Source organism: Podarcis filfolensis (genome assembly GCF_964270895.1).
Source record: "Podarcis filfolensis genome assembly, chromosome: 15".
In the NCBI taxonomy this organism is placed as follows: Eukaryota; Metazoa; Chordata; class Lepidosauria; order Squamata; family Lacertidae; genus Podarcis; species Podarcis filfolensis.
In genome coordinates, this window is record NC_139618.1 from 28,497,841 (window position 1) to 28,513,732 (window position 15,892).

The 15,892-nt window shown below is 49.0% G+C and overlaps 2 protein-coding genes across 2 annotated transcripts; both read right to left on the reverse strand.

Moving 5' to 3' along the window:
• Positions 1–409: 409 nt before the first annotated feature.
• On the reverse strand, positions 410–5,331 carry APOA5 (apolipoprotein A5). The gene is made up of 4 exons (XM_083588975.1): positions 5,171–5,331; positions 4,883–4,946; positions 4,319–4,430; positions 410–1,840 (listed from the first exon to the last, which is right to left on the reverse strand). The coding sequence occupies exons 2-4, from the start codon at positions 4,929–4,931 to the stop codon at positions 901–903; spliced, it is 1,101 nt and encodes a 366-aa protein (XP_083445101.1). The 5' UTR covers positions 4,932–4,946; positions 5,171–5,331; the 3' UTR covers positions 410–900.
• A 4,231-nt stretch (positions 5,332–9,562) lies between these two features.
• On the reverse strand, positions 9,563–14,645 carry APOA4 (apolipoprotein A4). The gene is made up of 4 exons (XM_083588939.1): positions 14,516–14,645; positions 13,824–13,918; positions 12,478–12,604; positions 9,563–10,815 (listed from the first exon to the last, which is right to left on the reverse strand). Exons 2-4 carry the CDS (start codon positions 13,870–13,872, stop codon positions 9,858–9,860), a joined length of 1,134 nt encoding a protein of 377 aa, XP_083445065.1. The 5' UTR covers positions 13,873–13,918; positions 14,516–14,645; the 3' UTR covers positions 9,563–9,857.
• Between the last annotated feature and the right edge of the window lie 1,247 nt (positions 14,646–15,892).

Consider the following 15,892-nt stretch of genomic DNA (forward strand, 5'->3'; position numbering starts at 1 on the left):
CAAAGCCCAGCACCTTGCTTACCTGGCTTTGGGAAGGCTGGGTGGGTATCAAATGTTGCCAAGGTCCACACTTTGGACCACCCTGTCCTAGCATAACCTTCAGCAAACTCAACTGCATGGGTGAGGAATTGGATGACCCACTGGCTTGATTCAAAACTCACTCAACTGGTATGTGCCACCTTTGATAGGTGAGTAAGCCCCACCCTCAGCCCCCTGGCATCCAATGATTCCTTTTCAAGTTGCAATTCAGCACAATTGTGCTCCCCCCCCCCCCCGTCACCAAGGGACCCCTGACCATTAGGTCCAGTCGTGGCCGACTCTGGGGTTGCAGAGCTCATCTCGCTTTACTGGCCAAGGGAGCCGGCGTACAGCTTCCGGGTCATGTGGTTTAACCCACAGCGCCACCCGCGTCACCGCAAGGTACCAAGGTGAAAAAAAGTACTGAATTGCAACCAGCGTCTGGAAAGACAGAACTGCTGCTGGCATCATAAGTTGTCAGGTGATGGACAGGTGGACATGGTTTCGACACAAAAACACCATGGACCTAATTGGGATGTGTGTGATTATGCCTGCAAGGTGAAGGTTCCACACCACTGCTCTCAGGGCTGTAGCCTCCTATTTAAATGTTTACCCCCTACCAAATAATAGAGAAAAGGAGAGGGGAGAAAATACTGTTTGCCGCAAGAGATGATGTATTGAGCTTAGCTGTATCCAATAATTCTAAGGTCCTGTAATTTTGAAAAGGAGACTAAAACAGCCACAGGAGGAGTGACATGCCCAAAAGTCTGATGTGGCAGTCTAGGGAAACCACTACTGCTCAGAAGGGTTTGATCTCCCCCACCCCAAAAGTAGGTTATTTCAAAGAGGCCTCCACTGCCTAATTTGCCTGGGCACAAAACTTTAGTATAAGCTGGTGCTCGGCTCATTGAGACTCTGGAAAATATCCTTCCACAGGGAGTCTAGCCTGGCATGCAAGTCTTCCAGTGGCGTGGAGTTTTCCTGGAACTCTTCCAAGTATGAGGGTGTGGGAGACAGCTTGGACTTCATTTCTTCCATCTCCCTGTCCGTGGTCCTTGTGAAGTTGTCTATCTGAAGGATTGTATCTCTCCTGAACTCCTCAATTCTCTCCTGAACCTCCTGAGCCATATTTTCCAGGTAGGAGTCCACAGGCAGCTGGTGGTTTTCTTGGCTCCTGTGGGAAGGATGTGCAACCCAGGTGTTGGGGTGAAGGCTCAGCTGCACCTTGAGTTGATCCAGGTTCCTTTCAATTTGGAGATGAAGAACCTTCACGTTGTGGGTGAGCTTGCCGGAGAATTCTTGTAGATACTGGCTGAGTCGCTGGCCCATAACTGCAGTGTGAGGTGTTGTGCTTTCGTGGAGTTCTTCCATGGTACGGTGGATCTCAGTTGCCAACCTGTCAGCATATGGGAGGAAAATCTCCTTCACCTGGTCAATAAAGGTAGCTGCCTTTTCAGCATAAGAGGCTGTAAACTTCTGGACCGCACCTGGAGTTTCCACCAACGGAGCCCCTGCGCTTAGGTTGGGCCTGAAATGCTGGTGCAATTCTCTTGCACATTGCGAGACCTGTTCCATCAGCTGCTCTGTGAGGGGAGTCAGGCGGAGACGGAGACCTTCTAAGTTCTGGCTGATTTTTTGGTGTGCCTCATCCATATAAGGAGAAAGTTTCCTCCGGAGGCTTTCGACCTCCCTCTGGATGATCTGCCGAAGTCCATCGGCATCTTGGTAGAACTGGGGTTGGAATCCCCTGTGTACTGGGGTCAACTTCTCAAGGACGTGTCCCACATAGTTGGCTCCATCTTGGAGACTTTCCTTCATATTTCTGAACAAAAGAGAGAATGCACACATTTGCAGAGGGAACACAGACCCGAAAACAAAGTCTTGAGTCTGACAGCCCATTACAGTGGTACCTCGGGTTACAGACGCTTCAGGTTACAGACTCCGCTAACCCAGAAATAGTACCTCGGGTTAAGAACTCTGCTTCAGGATGAGAACAGAAATCGGGAGGCGGCAGCGGGAGGCCCCATTAGCTAAAGTGATACCTCAGGTTAAGGACAGTTTCACGTTAAGAACGGACCTCCAGAACAAATTAAGTTCTTAACCCGAGGTACCACTGTATTAGGATCGTACCAATCCCAATTATTTTATCTCACTAAACAAACAAACAGGAATGCAAGTACGGTGGTACCTCGGTTCTCGGAAGTAATCTGTTCCAGAAGACCTTTCAAGTTCCAAAATGTTCTAAAAAGGTGGTCTGCAAATTTCACTGAGGAAATTGAGAAACACACAGCAAAAGCCGTTCGACGTTTGAAAATGGAAGCACTTACTTCTGGGTTTTTGGCATTTTAGTTCTGAAACGTTCATCAATGGAGACGTTCGAGAACTGAGGTACCACTGTATATGTTCCACACAACACTGATTATTTCATTTCATTTATTTATTAAATTTGTATACCACCCTTCACCCACAGATCCTAGGGCAGTTCAAAGCATAAAAATACAGGATTAAAAGACAAAATACATAATAAAAACAAAATAATAATCCCCACCCACCCACACTGCATTTAAATCCCCTCTCGCCAAGTCACTGTCTAGCCGTCTCTGTTCCAAATATGTCCCACCAGGCCACACACCAGGGGTTTCAATTTGAATAAAATATTTTGGGCGTCCAGGTAAGCCCTGCCCTGAATAATTGAATGGGAATGCCCGTCAACTTTGTGGTGACCCAGCCCCCTTAAATATTTTATTGTGGGGGCCAAAGTCCCCACAGTCCCTAGGAGTTGGCTCCTAGGCAAACCACATCAGCAACGATGCTGTCTCCAGCATCTCCACGTATTGAGGCTGCAAGATACCTTCCCACACCCAGGCCTCCTAGTACCCATTACCTGTTCCTGCATCCTTCCTAGCCATTATATGATAGGCAGCTTCAACTTCACTGAGAAAGGATGGAATGAAGGGATGGTGGACTCTCATTTACTTCTATGCTGCTCAGAATCCAGGCAAGCAGTTAAATTAATGATTAAATAAATACGTTGCTATGTATTAGCAAGCAGGTTTTCGTCTTGTTTTAAACGTATTTGTTGTTTTTGTGTTTTAAGCTGTTTTTAATTATCTTGAGATGGTGGTTTAGAAGGCGATTAATCAATCAATCGGGACACAGGTGGCGCTGTGGGATAAACCACAGAGCCTAGGACTTGCCAATCAGAAGGTTGGTGGTTCAAATCCCCGTGACGGGGTGAGCTCCCGTTGCTCGGTCCTGCTCCTGCCAACCTAGCAGTTTGAAAGCACTTCAAAGTGCAAGTAGATAAATAGGTACCGCTCGGGCGGGAAGGTAAACGGCTTTTCCGTGCGCTGCTCTGGTTCGCCAGAAGTGGCTTAGTCATGCTGGCCACATGACCCAGAAGCTGTACACTGGCTCCCTCACCCAATAAAGCGAGATGAGCGCCGCAACCCCAGAGTCGGTCACGACTGGACCTAATAGTCAGGGGTCCCTTTACCTTTACCTTTAATCAATCAATCAATCGACATCGTCATCCCCTGGGAGCCCAAACAACAGTGGAAGCCTCTACCGGTGGCCAATAGGGAAGACTCCTTCCCCTCGCTAGTTAATATTAAGGGCTGGTGAATCCTCTCACCTCCCTCTTACCCCAGAACCATTTCTAGCTATGGGCTGCAGATGTGCAGTTCCTTCTGTCACTTGAGAGGATGTTACAGTGGAAAGGCAGGATATAATCTTTCAAAATAAAAACTTTAGAAGATCCTGGCTGCTGGGTCAGGCCAATGGAATCTAGTCTAGAATCCTGCTCTCACAGTGACAGGCAAGAGGCCCCATTGGAAAACCCACAAGCAGGACCCCATTTCAATCAATGTCCCCAGCACAGTTTCCTTAGGCCTGATCAGGGGCTAATCCTGTTGGCTGCACTTGCTTTCTTCTGCCAATGCATCAGATGATCTCTCCCCATAATGGTTCCCACCCCTTTCCCTACAAATCAGGGAATGGAGGGGTGGATAGGAAAACCCACCAGTTGTGTCCTTTGCTCTGTGAGAGCCAGCGTGGTGTAATGGTTAGAGTGTCAGGCTCTAGGACCTGGGAAACAGGGTTCAAATCCCCACTCAGCCATGAAGCTCACTGGGTGACCCTGGGTCAGTCACTGTCTCAGCCTCACCTACCTCACAGGGTTGTTGTGAGGATAAAAAAATAGGAAAAGGGAGAACCTCCTTAGAGGAAAAGGTGGACGATAAATGTCTGAAATGAAAAAGAACACAATCGTACTGATAAGCTTAGAGTGAATCAGACTCACTTCACCCCTTGTCCTCCTTTCAGCTGCTGGGCTTGCTCCGTGCTGCCCTTGTCGTGAGTCAGTTGGCTGAAGTAGTCCCAGACGTGGCTCCGCTGAAGACTGGCTGGAGAAGCTGTGCAGATGAGGCAAAGAGGAAAGGACAAAAAGAAGAAAGTCTATGGAAAAGCCAACCCACTTCCAACCAACAGAGTTCTCTCACATTGCTAGATTCTCACACTGAGAATGTTGCACAACAGTGTAGGCAACCAAGAAGGTCACCTCTGCAGCTCAGGGTCATTCCTGCCCTTTAATGTCGCTGCTAGAGGGGTCTCCGGGGGGGACGGACCCTCTGTGCCCAGGTGTCCAGAAGCTGAATCTATTTGTCACCCTGCTGGCAGCTCTGATTGGGACTTAGGAGTAGAAGCAGAGCATCGTAAGCACTGTGTTAAGGCTGTAGCCCACAAACACATGCTCAGAGGTCACTGAGCTGTCCCTAACACAACCCAGAACCTCCCCACTCTCTAAATGCACCTGTATTATTATTATTATTATTATTATTATTATTATTATTATTAGGAGCCTAACCTGAAAAGGTGGCCAGCAGCACTGCTAGGAGGGCAGCTTTGATGCACATGATGAAGCGAGGATTCTGCAACAAGGCATTAAAGGGACATGTTAGCTGTGCAGCCGCAGCAAGCAAGGATCTCCGCTGTCAGACTTGGCTGAGTATGGATGATGCTCCTTCCATGCAGTCCATCTGCATGATTATCCCTCATTTCAATTTAAAAACAGGAATTGGTTGAACAGAAAGGTGTGCTTTGTCTGCTTAGAACCCAAAGTTCACGTGCCAGATTGTAACCACTTTTGCCTTACCTTATTCCTTCAGGTATTTTGCTCAGCTGCTCCCAGATGGTGGGATTGTTCCCCGTGTGTCCTCCTACCTGTATGCTGGGCACTGTTCTCCTCGGGGTTGGCTCTTGTAGATGCCCTGCTGCCGCACCTTTTATATATGCCAGGCAGCATTCACTGCCTTGCACACGGCTGCAGAGCCAGCCAGCCTGGCCCTCGTTCCGTGTAAACACAACACGAAGGTTGAAAGACATTGACAAAGAGATGACGTCTGCATCTGTCGTGAGCAGAGGACAGAGGGCTTACTTTGATCGGGGGAGGTGGTGGTTTCTGAGATAAGGGGGGTCTCTTTTGATCGACCCAGCTCTCTATACTTGGGGCGCAAGCAGGAATCTCCTGTGGCCTTTGCCTCCCCATCCCAGTTATTCAGTCTTCTGCAACTCCTGGCCCAAGTACAGGGGAAAGCATCATGGGACAATTAGTCCAAACTGGGTGAGAGTTCAAGGAAAGGAAAACAGAGAGAGTGAACCCTGCGGGGGGTGGGGGCTAACTGCATCCCAGGCAATGCCACCCTGGCCAGGGGAGCGTTGAGATGCAGGAAGGTGAAGCTGGAGAGGCTTTTTTCGTTTGTGTTGCTCTGCTTTGTTCAAATCTTTTGTTTCTTCATTTCATGTAAAACTATCCCACCAATGAGGCTCAGTGGTTTGCAGTCCAACTGGGCAGGAAATGGCTTTGAAGGAGCAAGCTCAACTCTTTCCAAGGGAGGGTCCCAGCATTGTGAAGGGGTGAGCGTGGCCTCTAGCAAGAGATGCATGTAAACTGACAAGAGATTTCTTACAAAACATAAAGCAGGGCATAAATTAAATAATAATTACCCTAGTTATCTGTGTATAAGACAGTGCTTTTTATTATAAAATAAAGTTAAAAATTAGGGGTCGTCTTATACACGGATAGTCCTGAAGGGGGGTGGGCAATTGTTTGCAGCCGCGAGCAGGAGATTGTCAGTGGTGACTGGGCAAGTGATTGGTGGCTATGGCAAGGCCAGCTGTTGATTGGCTGCCACTGCAGCAATTGGGCGGGTGATTTGTGGCTGCTGGCAGCTAGTGAGCAGATAATTGGCATCTTTGGCAGCACGTGTGATTGTCTGGTAGGTGAGCAATTTTTGGCAATCCCCCCAAAAAAGCTCAACAGCCCTGGGCAACCCCCCCTCAAAAAAGCTTAACAATTCTGGGCATTTTCTTAATTTGGAGTCCCCAAAATGGGGGTCATCTTACACATGGGGGCGTGTTATACACGGAAAAATACGGTACCCTGAGCAGGATGGGCAGAGTTACTGCAGGTTAAGGTGATGCTGAGAACAAAAGCTGATACCCTCTCTCCACTGACCACCACAAAAATGCATCTTTCAGGCCATTCTCTCCCAACATTACTTTGAGTAAATGACTTTTCTACACTACAGTTTTATGCCATTTTTGGATTGCCATGGCTTCTTCCCTGAGAACATTGCTATAGATCCCCTGCAGTTCCCCCCAGGGTTCTCCAGGAAGAGGGAACATTGCTTAAGCCAGTTTAAACCTGTAGTGTGTTCATACAGGCATGGAAAGCAGCCTCAGAACTGGATTTCCATCTTGTACCAATGGCTGGGCTAAAGTAGCAGTACCAAAAAAGGCTCAAGCAAGGGAAAGAAAGGGCTTATCCATACTCCCTCTTGCAGGCCGCCAGGTTCCGCTCAAGATCGTGGGCGCCCAGCATGCATGCGTGACGTCACGCATGCCGCATATGACATCACACACTGGGAGGAGCCCCGGTGCGCCCTCTGAAAGGCCCGGTGGGGCCTGCTGTAACTGCAATGGGCTCTATCAGGCCCATCCGCTGCTGTGACAGGCTCTGTCGAAGCCCACTACTGCAGTGGAAGGGCCCAACAGAGACCGCCTGGCTATAGAATATTGAGGGGCCCTGGCCCCCTCACTGAAAATTTTGTGGGTACTTGGGCACCCATGGCCCTGCTGAGATGGCGCCAGTGTCCTCTTGTCCCCAAGGTAAAGCGCTCTTTAGCACTCAGTCAAAAAGCACAGGATTGCTGTTTGTTCCCACTGAAAACTAAAGAACAGGTTTTCCCAAGAAGAGGAGTGGGACAATAGAGAAACCAGTCTGACCTGAATTTTCTGGGCATGAGACAAATGGGAGATGAGGGTGAGCCCTAATTCAATGTTCACATGAGTTGCCCTGGCACCAAATTTGTAAATTGACAGGCATGTGGGGAGAAATAACTGCTTTGAGAGAAAACAATCCAATGACAGCAACCCTCCCCCACCTCTTCCATGTCTGTAGGGAGTTTGGGGTGCACCCCCCCCCAATCTTCAGCCATTCAGAACACATCCCTGGCCAAGGCTCTCAATGACCACAGAGCTATTCCCAGCAAAAACCTCTGTGCGAATATTCAGAAGAGGTCAGAGTGCGCAGAGCCAGCCAAGACCAGCTTGTGGCTAGGGGAAGTTCCAAGCAGTCATTGCTCCCAAGCTGGTATCAAAGGGCAGCCCAGCCAGCCCCCAATTCTCCCCAAAGGAGAGGCCTCTCCATATGCAACTCACCCCCACCAGCAATCTCTAGCCCATGTCTTCCTGGGCAGAAATGCACTCCCTGGTGCTGGAGGGGAGGTATATTTTCTTCCCTGAAGATGACCTCTGACCTTTCCAAAAGTGGTTTCAACCAACAGATTCAACTTACAAGAAAGAAGATTGCAAACTAAACACTAGGAATAACTTTCTGATGGTGAGAGCCGTTTGACCGTGGAACAAACTACCTCAGAAGGTGATAGGCTCTCATTCATTGGGGGGTTTTAGGCAAAAGTTGAATGATCATCTGTCAGGTATGTTTTAGTTGAGATTCCTGCATTGTATGGGGTTGGACTAGATGACCCTTGGTGTCTCTGGCAACTGTACAATTATATGAGTCTATAGTGCTCTGCATGGTCCAGCTCCTTTCACTAAAGCAACCTTCCACAACTTGGTGCCCTTCCTAATTTTTAGACTCCATGTTGGCTTGGGGGTGAGGGAGGGTTGATAGGAACTGCAGTCCCAAACATCTGGATGTCATCAACTTGCAAGAGGTCACACTAAAGGCTGAAGCACCTCAAAGCTCCTTGTGCTTTGAAACTTCATCTCCCCACTTTGTCCTTCCCATGGTCTGTAATTAGCAAACTCCGATCTTGCTAGATCAAAGCTATGTGCCTTGCAAGGTTCCTCAAAGGTTTCCATGCTGCTAGATCAAAGCTTTGCTCTCATCTCCTGTCAAGTCAGCTCAGATAATCTTTGCTAAAATGGAGTCGTTAACTGCGGACACGCAAACCTAGTGATAATTTTGCCTTTTCTACTAGCGAGCCAAAATTCTTATTTGGAAACAGAGAAGAGTCTTAAACCTGCTGTTCAAATGCACATCGCAGCAAAAGGAGCTACTTGAAAGATGTTGCTTGTAGCATGGGACATTTTAATACTTTTGCCCATCCATCCACCCATTTCTTTAAAAACTCTTGGATAGATGCCATCTGGACCCAGTTCCTGATCCCCAGTTCCCCACCCTCCAACCATTGCTGGTGGGAGCACCATCCCCACTCCAGTTTCTGAGGTCCAGCGCCGAGGGCCTCCTGGCGGTTCCCTCGCTGCGAGAAGCCAAGTTTCATGGAACCAGGCAGAGGGCCTTCTCGGTAGTGGCACTTGCCCTGTGGAATGCCCTCCCACCAGATGTCAAAGAGAAAAATAACTACCAAACTTTTAGAAGACATCTAAAGGCAGCCCTGTTTAGGGAAGCTTTTAATGTTTAATAGGTTATTGTATTTTAGTGTTTTGTTGGAAGCCGCCCAGAGTAGCTAGGGAAACCCAGCCAGATGGGCGGGGTATAAATAATATATTATTATTATTATTATTATTATTATTATTATTATTCTGCTGAAAGCACATAGACTCTCCCTCTCTAAGTCCCATGTAAGCTTTTTCTCCCACCCAATGTGAAAATTTCATCTCAGCTGAAAGAACCTGCACTGTGTCAGACATTGCTATAGTGGCTGATACCTTTCCCTCTAACAACTGAATGCTTGTGAACATTCCTTGGCATCACACTCAATCAATGGTGCTGCAGTGGGGAGGCATTCCCAGAGGGGCAGGTGACAATCAGGTTGCAACCTATTTGTGTAACAGATTTTTCCCAAAAAAAACCACACACCTCTGAATTTATCCTTTTTGCCATTTTTGCAATAAAAGTCTCCCTGGGTGAGGGGATGCTCAGCTCCATCCCCACCATTCAGCCAAGGGCATTCCCATTTTCTTCTTCAAAAACACTTTCATTTGGGATCAGATTCCTCCATCCCACCTACCCCTTCCCTTCCAAGGTGGACCAAGCATTAAGAGACAAAAGAGCAACTTGCAGGTATTGCTAAGGTGTTCGTTTATTTCAGCAGAGAGAGTGTGTGTCTGGGCAGACAACAGTGCATGGAGATTGTTAGCAGCAATGGACAGAGAGGGTAATAGAAATGTGGCCGCCAGCACTGCCCCAAACATTCAGGGGCATTGGGGGCTCCGGTGGGTCACAGCCAGTTCCTCACCCATTTATTCTGGGCTGCAGCATCCTGAATCTTGCCAGGAGTCTTGTTTTCGGTGGTGGCTTCAAGCAGAAGACACGCTGGGGCTGTGGTGTCAGAAATATAGGGTGCCTTCTACTATTCCTCCAAAGCGGAGAGAAGGGCCTTTTCATTGGCCATCTGCTTGAGGCTGTCGAAGAAGGAATTGAACCTGTCCCTCACGTCTTTCTCCAGGAAGCTCAAGTGATCCTCTGTCTCACCAGCGTAAGGCTCCAGCTTCTTCTTCATCTCCTCCACCTTCTGCACCAGGAGCCTGTTGAAGTTCTCTCCATAGGGCCCCACCACCTGGCGGAACTCCTCGATTTGCTGGTCAATCTTTTTGTTCAAGCCTTTCACGTAGGGTGTCAGAGATTCATGCAGGTCAGCGGCGTCCCCCTGCAGCTTCTCCCTCAGCTCCTGGGCGAGAGGGCTCAGCTTAAGCCGCAGATCCTCGGTCCTCTCCAAGAGCTGGGCCCGCAGATCCTCAATGCTCTTCTTCATCTGGAAAGACAGTCCCTCCAGCTGGCGGTTCAGCTGCTCTTGGGCGTCCTGGGTGTAGGGAGTCAGGCTGTTCCGCAGGTCAGCCATGGTTTGGTCCACCTTGGCCTTCAGCTCATCAGCATAGGGCGTCAGGTTCCCTTTGATGTCCTCCACCTTCTGGTTGACCTGCTTCTGCAGCTCATCGGCGTAGGGAGACAGGGAGGTCTGGAGGCTTCCCATGTTCTCCTGCAGCTTGGCCTGCACCTCCTGGGCCAGAGGCTCCAGCTTCCTGTGCAGCTCTCCAGCATTCTGGTTCACCAGGGTCTTCAGCTCCTCTGCGTAAGGGGCCAGCTTGGCTTGCAGCTCTTGAATGTTCTTGCTGATTGCTGAATGGACGTCGTCGGCATGAGGGGCCAACCGGGCTCGGAGCTGCTGCATCTCTTGCTGGATTTGCTGCTTCAGCTTCTCAGAATCTTCTGCCAGCCGAAGGTGCATGTCTGTGGCAAAGGGGACCAGCTTGTTCTGCAGCTCCCCGGCATAGGTGTTGAGGGCCTGGAAGTTGTCCTGGAAGAGGGTGCTGTGGAGGAGCAGGAGGAGAGAGGTGAGCAGACAGACAAGCACTCCTTGGCTCCCAAAACACTTGGGAGTTTCAGCGTTCCTGCTGCCGTGGATTTCCCTCTGGCGCCCGGTGGCCACAGTTGCCCATCCAACTCCACTGCTGCACCACGCAGTGCAGCAGCCGTGACACTTTCTCACCAGGACACCCCCCAGCGCTTGTGTCCCAACCCCGAGGTTTGTTCCCAGGCTGATCCTGTCCCTTCTAAGCCAGTTCTGGGAGGACAGCAGTTCAGGGCTTGCACCCTACACCAAAGGTGAGGAGCCTCAGGCCCGGAAACTCAATGCATGGTCCCCCAGGCCTATACACCTGGCCCTCAAGAGCCAGTGTTCAAAATTAGCTGGGCACCAGGTACGTTTTGAGAGGAAGTGGAGATGTTTGGTTGCCAGGTTTGGCACCTAACATCTCCATCTGGCTGGCTGGCTGGCGTGGCTGCGATACCACACCAGTCAGCTGATCTGCGGGGCAACGCAGCACCCGAAGAGGCATGTCTTTTGGTACTGCATGAGACAGTGATTCATGCAGCAGACATGCTTTATATCTCAGTTTCTAACACTGCACAGGTCTCTTCCCAGGCCACATCCCTCACTGGTCCTGTGCTGGTGATTTTGACTGGCTAGAATGTCTGAACCCTGGCAATACCTATTGTTTCCTGAACAGAGGATAGAGAGTGGTGGGCATCCTGTAACGCCCACCGCTGCTGTGAGACCCCCATCCCCAGAAGGTTGCCAAGAAGGGAAAGTGGCTCTTGGGCTGACAGAGACTCCCCACCCCTGCCCTACAACAAGGGCAAGCCACGTGTAGTAAAATGCCTGCATGCAGCACTTCACCCAATCCAGCAGATTATCATCTCCCAGAGACTCACCCGCCCCCGGCAAAATACGGTAACCACAGAAACATGACCCCCACCCCTTCCTTATATTTTGCTCATTCTTGGTGTGTTTGCTGGTTTAGGTATTTCTCTGGCTCTGAAAGGACCTCAAAAGTCACCTAGTTTTTAAATTTAAAACATCAATTTTTAATTAAAAACAAGTTTCCAAATAGTAGTAAGGGGCATTAAAACAAGATCTTTAAAAAGCAGCTGTGTGTGTGCGTGCGCAGAAGCAAAATAAAATCCTCACTTGATAAAACAGCAGTATCAAACTATTTCACAGCAAATACCTTATAATCTATCTAAAATGTCTCTGAGTGAATTTTGAAAGCCTTCCCATAACACCTGAAGCTTAAAAGTGACAGGTGATCTAGCGAAGATTTTAAGTGGATTTTAAGAAAAAATGAAGTGGCAACAACAGAAAGAGATGGACATGTGTTTGCAATGGGAGCAGGAAAACTGGTTGGTTGTTTTTTTTAAGTATTAAATTAAAATAATTTGGTTTAATTTGTAATAATTCAGAAAATCAATAAAATAATATATTTTTTAAAAGTGACAGGTGAATGGGGAGGAGTTATCAAACGCCCCATCAAAAAGAGCCTTCCCTCCTTACCAACTTCAAAGGCACAGGGAGAATCTCGGAAAGGGACAAGGGAGCGAGCGGGCAAGGGGTGTGTATGTGTGTCCCTAAACCCAGTCGCCATCATGAGCACTCCCCACCTCCACCGGCCCCAGAGGAAACAGCTACTCACTTGAGCCGCTTGCTGATCTCTGACTGCTGGACTTGTTCCACCGTCTCCTTGGCATTGTCGCCCATATCGGTGAAGTACTTCCAGATCACGTCAGCCACCTGGTCGGCGTTGATCTTGGCCTGGGCCCCTGCAAGGATGAGGAGGGAGCAGGTTGGTGCTGTGTGTGACCCGACTCACAGCCTCCCATCCCAACTCCTCTGCCACTTGCCAATGTCCCACGTGTTTGCAGAGCCACAGCTGAACTCACATTATTTCTGGGAAAACTGGGAGAACCACACAGACACTTCCCTTTAAGAATGCATGCACATATCCATCAAGTCTGGGTAGGACCAGAACTTCTTCAAACAGATGAGGCATCTCAGCAAGTCTGCCAGGTTTAATGTACCGTATTTTTTGCTCTATAAGACTCACTTTTTCCCTCCTAAAAGGTAAGGGGAAATGTGTGTGCGTCTTATGGAGCGAATGCAGGCTGTGCAGCTATCCCAGAAGCCAGAACAGCAAGAGGGATTGCCGCTCTCGCTGTGCAGTGATCCCTCTTGCTGTTCTGGCTTCTGAGATTCAGAATTTTTTTTTCTTGTTTTCCTCCTCCAAAAACTAGGTGCGTCTTGTGGTCTGGTGCATCTTATAGAGCGAAAAATACGGTATGTAGCCAGCCCAGCACAGAAAGGCTAGCCACATGCTTCTTTCTACGGTGCCCAGATTTGCCAGTACTCCTTTCCGTTTCAAGCAGACACCCTGTTTCAGCCTGATCTGCCTCCCACTCTGAAATCCAGTCTCTCGGTTTGCTTTTCTCCTGGCCAGTTCATTGAGGTTTCTCAAACAATGTTATTGCCAGGCAGAGGGGCTTCTCAGCAGTGGTTCCCTCCCTTTGGAACGCCTTCCCATCAAATGCCAAGGAGATAAAGAACTACACAATTTTAAAAAGACATCTGTAGGCAACCCTGTATCGGGAAGTTTTTAATGTTTGACGTTTTGTTATGTTTTTATGAGTCGGAAGCCACTCAGAATGGCTGGGGCAACCCAGCCAGATGGGCAGGGAATAATAATAATAATTGTAACAACTGGGCAAAGCTCTTTAGTAAAGAATCATTCTGATGTGCCCGACTCACAAGATTTTAGGTCAAACACACTGATTTGCTCAACCTGAGCTGCAAGACAAGCATCGCTCGGTACATTCCGAGATCTGAGCTATATAGCATTTCTCCAGCTATGCCTTGGCCGGCCAGCGCAACAAGAAATGGGTCAGTGAGAATTTACAAAGACCAAACAATATTTAGAATTCAACAGTTGGAAATAGGACCAGAGTGAGTGCAGATAACAGGGTCAGCAGAGCCCTTCTGGGTTACCTGTGATAGCCAAAAGGCTGAGGATCAAGGCTGCTGCCTTCAGAGTCATCTTTTGCGGCTGGGGGGTTGCAGACACCGCCGTTTAAGGAACAGATCTGCCAAGAAGAAGAAGAAGGGTCAAAACTAAATCAGCGCCATTCCCATAAACACAGCCCCCTGATCTGACTCTCAGCCTTGTTCCAGCATCCCCTCCAAATTCCTGTCTCAGCCCTGTCCCCCTTCTGCATCCCCATCTCTCATGGCTCTTAGACATATTTTCTACATCACTTAGACCACCAATGTGGGGCCCTCCAGATGTTGCTGGACTACAAGTCCCATTAGACCTTGCCAGGGTTGCATTGACTGATGGGAGATGCAGTCCAAGAACATTTGGTCGGCAAAAGCAGAATTAGGCAGCTGAAGCTTCGCTGCTTAGCCCTGAATCTGAGCTGTGGGAGGTGGGGGAGAGAGAGAAGAGGGGAGAACCACCAGATTAAAATTGGCCAGAAGTTTCCCCTTCTAACTAGGATAGGAATGAGGATATCACAAAGGGAGTGCTCTCCCCCCTTCAAGTTCCCAGTAAGCAAAGCAGCACAAAACCTCCCCTGCTCCATCGTCCTGAACCAAACAGGGCTCCCAGCCCAGCATCAGTACCCTCCAGGTCAATGGAAGAGCAGTGCTCAAGCATGGACCCTGCAGGCAGCTCAGCTCACCTCTTCTCCTTGCGCTGTCTCCTCAAGGTGGCTCAGCCTGCTTTGCCCATCCAAATTTATAGCCCTCCGAGCAGCTTCTTCCTGCTTCCACGCAGGCTGCTGACACATCCTCGAGCTTTTGGACTTTAGCAGGAGCGCAAACGTGGACGAGGGCTGGATGGCAGCAAGGGAGCCCCCCCCCCCCGTCTTATCTGCTGGGCAAGCAGAGCTCTTAGCAGAAACATCCACGCCAACCTCTGACAGAAAGGCAAAACAACGCTTTTTTTGGGGGGGGAGCGCTGGAGTGCACGCTCGCACAAAAGAATTCATGAGGACTAGTAACTGCAATTGCGCGCACGGAAGAGGTCAGGAGGAATGGAGCGCAACTACATAGGAAAGACAAAGGGTCGATGGATTTTGGGGTGTGGCATGACTGAAAACCAGGCGTGGGCATACTCCAACAGAATGTGGCTTGAAGGCCCAGGAGAGTGGGGTGTTATTGGGGTAAGATGATGGGTGGCTGAGTGGGCAGCTTCCCCGTCCCGTGTCTGCCCTCCCTCAAAGCATCATCTCAGTCTGCGCCTGGATAGAAAACAGCCCCGTCAACCTGCTCTCCCACCTCCAATCCTCCGAGTTTCTTTTTTAAAGGAAGAGAGGGACCGAAGTGTTTTAGTCTAATTACACCCCTTACCGCTAACCCAGAAATATTACCTCGGGTTAAGTACTTTGCTTCAGGATGAGAACAGAAATCGTGCTCTGGCGGCGTGGCGGCAGCAGGAGGCCTTGTTAGCTAAATTGGTGCTGCAGGTTAAGAACAGTTTCAGGTTAAATACGGACCTCCGGAACGAATTAAGTACTTAACCCGAGGTACCACTGCAGCTCCAAGTGATTTATTCAGCTGGAGCCAGCTTTGCAGCAGTTGCTCTAGATTAACCTGGCATTGGAAGGTGGACTTGAGCAACACTGGATTTCTTCAAGCGCTCGCTATGATGAATTGGCAGAATATCCACTCTTGCCACAGATCCAGAACTGGTTTACAATTACAGGGAACAGCTCTGAGGCAACAGCAAGAAAACATAGTCTCTGGGCATAAGTAGAGTACGTTTAGTTTGTTGATATGATTGACATCCTATGCCCTTTTAAAATGTGGTTCTTTTGGGGGGGAGTGTTATTGACATTTTTTTTCTTGATTATATGTACAGTGGTATCTCAGATTACAGACGCTTCAGGTTACAGACGCTTCAGGTTATAGACGCTTCAGGTTACAGACTCCACTAACCCAGAAATAGTACCTCACGTTAAGAACTTTGCTTCAGGATGAGAACAGAAATTGTGCGGCGGCGGCAGGAAGCCCCATTAGCTAAATTGTTACCTCAGGTTAAGAACAGTTTCAGGTTA